We start from the raw sequence: 11,241 nt of genomic DNA on the forward strand, positions 1-11,241 counted from the left end.
GATAGGTAGATTATATGCCTTAGGTAAATTACCAAAATGCCCTTTTCATGCATAGTTGGACTCTAAGCATATGAAACCTCAATTTTGTCACCTAAACTAATTATGCAACTTATTTAAACATGTTTAGGCATATAATACTTGTCATAGACTAGTTAGACGTCTCGAACGCGCGTTTGCGCGCACGACGCGTTAAAGTAGCGTAAGCTACCTAAACGGGTCGTAACGGGTCGAAAGCACTTAGGTAGGTTTCAATTTAGTATGTAGGCATTGTTAAACCATATCATATGAGTTTCAATAACTCATTTGGTTCACAAGACCTCATCCTATCCGATCCTCCGACTTAGGTCCGGTTTATTTATATAGTTATTAGGTTGCCGATTGATTCCGTGCTCCCTCTAGCTTTGCTTGGTTGTTGTTCAAAGACCGCTAAGCATTCTCAGGCGAGTACATAGTTCCCCTATTTTACTGTTTTCAATTGTTTTGGGGTGATCCATATGTGTTAAATGATTTCGATGTTTAAACAATGGTTTATATTAAATTAATAATGATTTTGATAAGGTGAACAAGACTTGTTGGTTGTAATTACGTTACGAATAACATTCATTAATTTTGGCCAAACCGACCAGTGTTAGGTTATGGTACCATAGGATCTGACAAATCCAGTTATCAGACTGCACTCATGGTTATGTGTGGGTTAGGTGGGTAGCGACCGAACCTGATGATTGTTAACTTACCCTTTGGTGGTTAGTTAATGCGAGATTGTTAACTTACCCTTTGGTGGTTTGTTAATGCGAGATAGGTGAGTCACGAAGGTTTGAATGTTATTAGCGAGGCGACCAAATGTATTTTCACTATTAAAATGAGTTAAACGATTTTGGGATGAGTTACACGATTTGAAACAAATTAAACGAGATAAATGATTTGGTTAAACGATTGGTTTTGGGATGTGATTAAATCATGGGACAGGTGTAGCATGATAAAAGCATGGTAGATACGCCGCTGGTACATCTTATATATAAGTGCTCTTATCATACTACATTTTGTGTCATTATTTAGTTCACTAGGGAAACGATTTTAAAACGATGTCACACAACGAGGTTTTTGAAATGATATAAACCATACGAGTTTTATTAATAAGTTTTTACGAGACGTTTTACAATTTGATTTGATAAAACAAATGTTTTGGGTTAAGAATCATGGCTACGATATTTTATAACAAACTATAACCAATTTGATTTGAGTTGGTTATTTATGTTGCAATACACTTTTCAAAACAAGGTTTGTATTTTGACTCTTGTAGTCTAACAAGGTACTGCAACATATAAACTAGCCATGAATCCGACACTCTCATAAAACCTATATACTCGCCAGCATTTCTTTGCTGACTTTGTTTTCACATATGTTTTAGGTATTGTTGAATGATGTTGATTGATAGGAGGCATACTCATATAGGACTGGACAAGGCCTTAGTGACTCAATAACAATGATAGACTATGTTTAACATGACGATGTAAATGTTTAATGTTTAATAAAACAAAACTTCAAATTTTCGTGTGTTTTGAAACAATGATTCTGTTACAACACTTCCCGACGTTTCCGCCACGGTTTGTTGTTTTAACGTGGTCGGGGTGTGACATAGAAGATCACGGAATCAAACGGCATCTATATAGGTATCTACATTAATAAACGGACCTATCGGAGGATCGGGTAGTACCAGGGTTCGTAAACCAAATAAGTATGGGAACTTATGTAATATGGTTTAACAAAGCCTATGTACTAAAACGAAACCTATCCTAAGTGCTTTTGACCCATTACGACCCGTTTAGGAAGCTTATGCTACTTTAACGCGTCGTTTGCGTAAAATGCGTTCGGACCGCCTAACTAGCCCTATAACAAGTATTATATGCCTTAACATGTCTAATAATGTTGCCAAATCATTTTGGATGTCAAAAATTATGTTACATATGCTTAAAATGAATTTATGCGCAAAAAAGGCATTTTGGTAATTTACCTAAGGCATAAGAACTACTTATCATACAACTACTTAAACGACGTGACCATAAGGTATAACCTCGGATGGTTATTCCCTATACAACTATGGTCACCTAAAGTGTTTGGTCGGATCCTAATGATTGACCAAATGGGTTGGGTTCGAAAGTATAAGCGATTGATTAGATCGCTTACCTTTACGACCCTAAACAAGCACAATTCTAAAAGCGACGAGCTAAACATGCTAGAACATGTTTAGTTAAGTTAGAAAACAGGTTTGGTATCAAAACAAACGGTTTTGATACCCTAGATTAGTTTGGTTACAAAATACGCGAGAAAACGCATTTTGGCCGAAACTACGACTCGTCACTGAGCCTAGCTAATGTGGTAATCAGTGGGTATAGTCACTAGGGACTATAACCATCGTGATTACGCTCACGTTATGAAGTTCAAACGAACTTCGCATTGACCATAAACTGGTCAATGCAGAAAGTCAAACACAGTTTGACTTTAAAGCTAAAACGAACGAAAAACGCGAAAGAATACTTACAGAAGGTCCCCGCAAGATTGATATTCCAAGTGTTTCTCAGGTATGAAGTGTTCAACACTTCAACTTAGAGAAAATCTCAGAATTCAAGTGGGTTTTGAGCAAGACATGGTGGGGGTATTTTATAGGAAACATGGAACCGTTAAGATCGTTTCTTGTTCCCCAAGCGTTTAATCTCGGCCCTACACCTCATGCCCACTGAATTACAAACCCATGGGAGCCCATAGGATTGTTAAAAACCAGTTGCAAGTGGTTTTTGGGTGTTAAACAGCTGTAAACAGCTGTTTGCACAATTCTGCTGAACTGGGACATGCTTACGGACCGTAAGCAAGTCCATACGGTCCGTAAGGACCTGGGTTGCTGGCAGAAACTTTCATTAATTGGCAGAACAGGCCCCTGTGTTCCCAAACTTGATTTTTGATGCATTTTGGCACGTTTAAGCCCCGTTAACCCCATTTTAAGGCTCTAAAATGAAGTTAAAGTATTGGGGACTTGAATATGCTCAAAAATATGCCGGATGTCGGTTCGTTTGGCCGTACGATTGCGTTGTTCGGTTAATTACGACGGAAGTCGTAACGGATGCAAAAAGGGTCCAAATTGCACGACGAATGGATTTTTGACAAGCCAATCACTAAAACATAAAATTTTAATGATTAAATAAATTTTTGGATGTCCGGATGAATTCAGAACGTAAGATATGCGCGAAAATGCAAACTTATGCACTTTTTGACACTTTTAGTCCCTGAATGACCAAAAAGTTTATTTTAGCACACCGAACACCTCAAAGCCTATTTATAAGCTATGTATAGGATATTTAGGGTGTGTTTAACTTATGATCATGTTCCGGAGGGTCTGTTACAGTACAAATTGACATACTTTCGCAGTTTGTCAAATTTAGTCCCTGTAAGCGAATAAACTTGATTTCGGCATACCAAACCATCCAAAACTTATTTCTAAGTTATGTAAGGGTTATTTTAGGTATGCTAAGCCTATGTCACTATTCCGCAGTGTTTGTTGCATTAAAGTGGTTATATTTACGCATCAGTGCGCTTATAACTCTCCAGAAAGCGATTTAGAGACCGAAATCGAACAAGAATTAATATGTGCAAACGATACACATATTTACACAAAATCCCATGTATGAAATACAATATTTCATTGGTTTGGTATTTGTTTGATGGTTGAAGTGACACAGGTGTCACAGTCTCCCCTACTTTAGCAAATTTCGTCCCGAAATTTATTCGTAGGAGTCTGTCCGTGACTTTGTGTCAAATAACCACCAGAGATATGCAAGGGATAATCCTATCATTTCCTTAACGGACATTCTTCAGAAAGAATGGACGGAGTCATTTTCAACAGATGCTTCCTCAGAAACAGAAATGAAAGGATAATCAAATGGATATTCATTTCCTTCAACGGATATTATTCAGAAACGAAAATGAACAAACGGAGTCATTTCCAACGGTTGCTTCTTCAGAAACGGAAATGAAGGGATAATCAAATGGATATTCGTTTCCTCAACGGATAATCTTAAGAAACGAAAATGAACAAACGGAGTCATTTCCAACGGTTGCTTCTTCAGAAACGGAAATGAAGGGATAATCAAACGGATATTCATTTCCTCAACGGATAATCTTCAGAAACGAAAATGAACAAACGGAGTCATTTCCAACGGTTGCTTCTTCAGAAACGGAAATGAAAGGATTAAACAAACGGATATTCATTTCCTCAATGGATAATCTTCAGAAACGAAAATGAACAAATGGAGTCATTTCCAACGGTTGCTTCTTCAGAAACGGAAATGAAAGGATTAAACAAACGGATATTCATTTCCATCAACGGATATTCTTTCAGAAGTGAAAAATGAATAGCTAGTTCATTTTTCTTCAACGGGTGCTTCATCAGAATTGGAAATGAACAGGGTTCACTCTAGACTCATGACAAAACTCGCTGTGGTTTCTGTGCACTAAATTCCATAATTATACGCGTCCATAATTATGTGATTCCTTGCATAGTTCGCACAGTGCGTTTCATAATGTGTAGGGGAATAAAATCAAACCTGTGATGAGTGTGACTAAACCACCATAGGGTCCTTTTAATTAGATCGATAAATGATCTCTTTAATTAGACCACCTATAGAGTCCTTTCAGCTATATCATCACATGATATTCCTAACCAGATTTTTGGATCAATATGTTTAACTAGACCACTCAAGGGGTCTAATTATGGAATAGTACTGTATAATCCACGGGTCTTTACTATTACGTAGAAGCCCATTAAGGATTTAAGGTAGTACCTTCTGATATCCTACTATGAATCCCTTATAGAAGATTCTACGAGGATTTGGATAACAACAAAGAAAATTGGATCACACCAAGAACATAAAGGGAGAACATAAGCACATAATCACAAAGTTGTTTAGTTTGACCTTTAATTTGTTATCTTTGGACGCGGATACTTAAAGTACACCAGGAATCCAATCTGTGGATTTCATTTGGCACTTTAATCATTTCAAGAATCTATCTATAGAGATAGAATGAATCTACCAAAAAATCGATTTCGTTTTCAAGAAAACGCAATATTCGAATTAAGGTACGAAAAATTTAGGGTATACGGAAATACCGTTGGGTACCTGATGTGCTAAAAGTGGTTCAATTAAATTCAACTAAAATTACCCTAATCTAGACTCTCTAAGTTTTAAATTTATAAAACTAAGACTCTCTAAACCCTAAACCACATGACCGGCAAGTGTACCGACCGATGCAGTATAGCCTAAGGAAGTCCGAGTATCAAACCCAAGAGACTCTACTAAATTACGCTAACGACTCTATCTAGACTTAGACTGACACGGACTTTAACTAATTGTTTATTTGATGGGGGGGGTTTCTAAAAATCCTAATAATGCAAATAACGAATAACTAGATTAGCTAAATAACTAACACGAACTCGAACGAAGACTTTGACCAGTGGTGATGAAGACTACCTAGGCTAGACGCAAACTAAACTCAGAATGGATTTCTATTCGATAATTTTGTGGTGTGGAACCGGGATCTTTGGATACTAAACCTATTAAGACACCACTAAGCCCCTCAAACACTCTCAAGGCAATTCTTATGGCACTACCTAGGCTATTACGCTCACCTGTTTTCTAGATTTCTTTTCCGTCCTCTAGTTTCTTGAAAGTGCCTATGTAAGACGCTCTACCTTGCCGCGCGAACGTCTAAAGCAACTACGGGTTTTAATCTTGGTTTAATAGACAATGGAATGTTAAGGACTTATAACCAAACCGAGACCTATTAATACCCTCGAGCCTCACAGCGACGAGTTTAGCAGCACACTTGATTTTATTAGGTTACCGAATACTGTTTCTAAGGTTACTTCACGTGATTTTCACCCTAAAGGATTAGAGATTTATTATGTGATATAGACACTCACCAAAACCTAAAACCCTAGCCCGACTCTATTCCGACCGTCACCAAGAATCGAACGAAGCAATAAACAATAATCAAACAATCACAAGCACGCATATGCACCAAGTTAAATTTCCATAGCTTTTACAGTACAAGAATAATCCACAACCACGCCAAAAACCGAATAAAAAAAACAAACTTTATTTAACTATTGTCATGCCTAGGGAGTTAAAGAGTTTTAGCCAAGAAACATGGTTTTACAAATAATAAAGCTAAGTCTCAAACAAAAATTCATCGGGTAAAACAAAGAAAAATAAGAAAACTAGAAGATTCGGATAACAAAACCCGGTAATTCCTTGTGGTCCAAGTCTCCCGCTTTATCCCGATGATTCCCGCCTTCAAGTCTTGTCAATTAAGCTCCAAAATTCGTCCCACTGATGATGGTCGCGTCTGATGATCTCTGATGTGCGGCTTTTTTTTGTTCTTTTTCGTCTGATCTCTATCCTCGTGCCAATATATCAAATTTAGCCGCCTTCCCAATATATATTCCTTTCTACGTGCACCCAAGACTATCTCTATATTTTTCATCAATAGTTGCGGCCCATGTTGATGTTCTCACAATTCCCTCCTGATGTAATTTGGTCGTAATGGTCTTGGCCCATTACTCAGCCATCCACCACATGCAAAACCATAATAATATTAACAATAAAATGGGCTGCACATTCGTCCAAGATTTTGGAATTTTGTCTGATGTTATCGATTTCCAAACAATATTTTGTAGCCTACTTATATTTAATAATAATAAAATATGGCAGCCCTCAGATAACATAGAGATAGCGGGTTCGGACCAATCAACGGAAATAGCGGCAATTTTTATTCGGTCTCTGGCATTCTACTCTGCCCAACTGGCTGGTTATTTCAATATTACTCGTTTTTGCTCCATTTTCACCTGGACCTGACCCAACACAAAATAATGTAATATAATACTAAAACTAAATAAAAACAAATAAAACTTATACAAAAATATACAATTTACACGGGACAAATATGTGTATTTTACCACTTATCAAATATCCACACACTTAACCTTTTTTCGTCCTCGAAAAAGAATTATGCAAAACCGAATCATAGTCAGAATAATTATTTGGGACAAAAGCTTAAGTTAATTTATTAAAAACCGAGACATGTGTTAGCTGCGATTGCAAGTATTTTGATCCTCTTAAACCCAAACCCGGTTCCAAGCCCTTATCATGCAATTTAGGTTCAAGTACGGTCAATCTACCTAGGGTCTCACACTAGAAATTGCAGGCTCATCTACTCCCACCTCAAACTTATAGGACAAAAGGAACGATCATAGACCAATTCCCAACCGTTTTATACCAAAACCAAGAGAGTTTACCATCAAGCAATTTTTTTTCTTTTCTTCTTTTTTTTTCCGTTCGTGAGTCTAGACGGTGCTTTCCCAAAACAAGAGGCAATCCGGCTGTAGAGTCGCTATCCCCAACCACTACTTAGTTTCGGTACTTTTTATTATTTTTTTCTTTTTATTGTTTCGCACGGTCGATTTCACACACCCTAGCGGTAATCCGGCTGTAGAGTCGCTATCCCCAACCCAGACTACATAGGAATGGCTACTTTCATTTAGTTTCTAGCTCACTTTTTATTCTATTTTTTTTTTCATGATCACAAACTCTAACGGTTTTAACTTATAACGGTGCCCCTTATGTTATTTTTGGCGGTTTCAGTTTCCCCACTTTCCCTAGATGAGAACCCACTAGTAGACCGACATTAAGTATATTAAGATCAAAGGAACTCAAAACCGAACCGAGCCTACCCGCATATCCCAAACTAGACACAAGCACGATAATATTATCTCATATTATTATTATTTGCACCCGAACAAAAACTCGACTTTTCTATCATTTTCCGTATTTATTTTTTGCAAACTTCTTATTTCAAAAGACATTTTTTTGATTTTTTAATTTTTTTGGATTTTTCAATTTTTTCAATTTTTTTTGTATTTTTTCGGTTTTTTATGACTCAAGACACTAACTAACCGACACTAAACTACCATCCCCACACTTAAATTTTACATTGCCCTCAATGTAAGATGGAAACTGACTCAAAAAAAAAAAACTAAAAATAAATAAGAAATAAAAACAAAGGGCATAATTGGAAAGGACTTAGCTGGTTTAATTGCAACGCGTATGCTTCAAATCTCTCGTCCAATCCAGCTCGATCGTATAGCATTTCATTCGCGATCGACTTTGACTCTGACTGGTACACTTGGAAAATGCCTGAAATCTGATAAGCAGCTCCAAAATCACCCGAATGGAGATTGAGTACGGGTGGTACGCATTCAAACCTGCATAAACAAAAACAAGCAAACACCAAAGCAATACCGACTCTAAACAAAAGATTGACTCAATACTATTAAATTAGACTCATGGTACAAAAATAAATGACTCAATATACAAACTCTACAAATGGTGCACAACTTCTCACGTACTTCATGGGGGATCATATAAGCGTAGCTCACCTCCATACCAACTACTACGGGCTGCAGCACTATCAAACCTATCATTTCCCGCATCTCTCCAAACTCCCTCATATCTCTCACAATCTCTCAACTCGTCATCGGGCGGTTTGAATCTAGATGTTTCATATCGAAATCTATCCCCACACTGAGCCCTGCTCAGTGTCTCTATCCTAGATTCTAACCTCATCAACCTCTTTTCCAACTCTTCAACTCTCCTATCAGGTGGATCCCCACACTTGAGTTTTAACACCTTCTCCACACTCGGCTCAGTCACCACTTCTTTCTGATCACTCTCAATCGTCTTACTCTCCTTCATCTCACTCTCCTCCACTGACGCTACCGCCTCGACTCGATCACTCGACCCTCTCGTAGTATTCACCTCGAAAACTACCGACTCGTCGCCCGCTCTAAGTGTAATTGTGCCAAGAAGACATCTATAAGCGCTTTAGCGGTGTTCAAGAACGGGCGCCCTAAAATCAACGGCACTTTTTCATCAGCCTCCATATCTAGCACTACAAAATCCGCTGGAAAGACAAACTTATCCACTTTTACTAACAAATTCTCTATAATCCCCCTAGGATACTTAACTGTCTTATCGGCTAATGAGAGGGTCATACGAGTTGGCTTCAAAACACCAAGGCCTAGTTTTTCGTAAAATGAATATGGCATCAAATTAATACTAGCACCAAGGTCTGCCAATGCGTGGTTTTTAACATCACCACCAAACAAACACGGGATCGTAAATATGCCCGGATCAGTAAGTTTCTCAGGAAGTTTATTCAGGATCACTGTAGAACACTCTCCATTCAATGGAGTACTAGAACACTCCCCTACCCTATCCTTACGCTTGAGAAAATCCTTAAGGAACTTGACATATTTAGGCATGGATCTCAGGGCATCTATGAACGGAAGATTCACCTTCAGCTGGGTGAACATCTCAAGAAATTTCTCATATTCCCTAGAATATAACTGCTGCCTAGCACGAGCGGGAAATGGCAGGCGAGAAATATCAATCACTGGCGGTAGCCGAACCTTCGTCGGATGTTTCTCCACTTTCTTCTCTACTGGCGACTTCGCGGCATGTGCGGTACTTGCTGGGTCTAGCCTATGTTGCACCTTGCCTGGAGCCTCCATCTCAATCTCCTCATCTACCTCAGTATCACTTTCTAACTCAACATTCTCTCTCACTACCTCTCCTAGACTCGTCCCACTACGAGTAGTAATTGCTTTCACAGAATGGTTAACTGGGTGAGTAGTACCTGAATACTGACCAGAAGGAGATTCTTTCAACTTCCTAGCTATATCCCCTACTGTTCTCTTAAGATCTAAAAGAGTAGCCTCCTGATTTTTAAGCTGAAGTTCGTGATTCTTATTAATTTGATCCTGATTTTTCATGAACGCCTGATTCTGTGCCATCACCTGGGCGAACATCTCCTCTAACCTACTCAAATTACCCTCTGAACCTTTTCCACTACCTTGACTCTCCTGATTAGACCCTCCACTCGCAAACTGACCTCCTGAACCACTATAATGACCACCCTGACCCGAACCACTACTCGTGTAAAGACCTGGCCCCCTATATTGATACTGACCAGATGGGAAACCATGGGGATTGCTAGAAGGGTGAAAACTATTACCACTACCCTGCCAATTGGGGTTAAAACCATTATTACTACTACTAAACTGACCCCTAGACTGACCTGTTATGTACTCTACCTGCTCTAACGTAAGTGTGGGACACTCGAGCGTGTCATGACCTCCCCTACAAAGCTCACACCTATCAACTCTCTTCTTAATCTCACTCAGCTCTCGCCTCATCTCTTGCCTCAACTCCTCTCTAACTCTCTCGATCATAGCAGCAGCTACCGATGGATCCAAGCTAACTTGGTTTACCCCTCGACCGGCCGAGGAGGTATGAACAGGAATGGAAGTCCTGCTGGTAGTGCTGTAATCCATGTCAGAATGGGCAAAACTTTGAAACAAATCGTTACACTCAGCTACTGTCTTCTTGCCCATAAGTTGCCCTCCTGCTGAAGTATCGAAACGAGCTCTAATCTCAGGAGTAAGACCGTTGTAGAATTTTTCAACTAATGCCCAATCAGACAAACCATGCTGCGAACAACGGGAAAGAAGCGTCTGAAAACGCTCCCACGCCAAGTGGTACGGCTCATCCGACTCCATACGAAATGAGTGAATCTGGTCACGAAGGCGAGACGCCTTGGCTGGGGGAAAATACTTGGCTATGAAAGCATCACGAAGACCTGCCCAAGTAGTGAAAGTGCCTGCGGGCTGAGAATCAAACCAGACGGCTGCGCGTCCAGCGAGAGAAAAGGGGAAGACCTGTAAGTACCTAGCATCTGGATTGACACCCTCTATGGAGTAGGTGCCACAAAGGCGAGTGATACGATTTATGTGGGCTGGGGCATCCTCGTCGTCACGACCATGGAACTGGCAAGAATTGGTAATGGCCGTCATGATGTAAGAAGGAATCTGCCAGGACCTATCGTTCGCGATGTTCGGAAGGGTGATGGGTGATGTAGCTCCTGTGAAACCGGTGGTAGCCTGCTGGTAAACGGTGCGGTTTGTGACAACTCGAAATCTAGAACCTTCGTTGTGTCTTGATGCGATATACTTGTACGTTATGTGACTAGTTAACTGATTAAACTTAATGATAAACGTGAACTTTTATGTGCTTTGTATATGTGCATTTGTATGTATATGTGTACGTGTTTTATGTGGACCGAGAACCCAACCCG

At 39.3% G+C, this 11,241-nt stretch overlaps 1 protein-coding gene across 1 annotated transcript; it reads right to left on the bottom strand.

Moving 5' to 3' along the window:
* Positions 1 to 8,872: 8,872 nt before the first annotated feature.
* On the bottom strand, positions 8,873 to 10,960 carry LOC110906726. Its single transcript, XM_022151821.1, has one exon. It carries the CDS (start codon positions 10,958 to 10,960, stop codon positions 8,873 to 8,875), a length of 2,088 nt encoding a protein of 695 aa, XP_022007513.1.
* Positions 10,961 to 11,241: the final 281 nt, after the last annotated feature.

Source organism: Helianthus annuus, chromosome 14, assembly GCF_002127325.2.
Source record: "Helianthus annuus cultivar XRQ/B chromosome 14, HanXRQr2.0-SUNRISE, whole genome shotgun sequence".
Classification (NCBI taxonomy): domain Eukaryota; kingdom Viridiplantae; phylum Streptophyta; class Magnoliopsida; order Asterales; family Asteraceae; genus Helianthus; species Helianthus annuus.

Excerpts from the sequence above, each read along its gene's own strand:
- LOC110906726 (XM_022151821.1), bottom strand. The coding sequence starts at position 10,960 with ATGACGGCCATTACCAATTCTTGCCAGTTCCATGGTCGTGACGACGAG.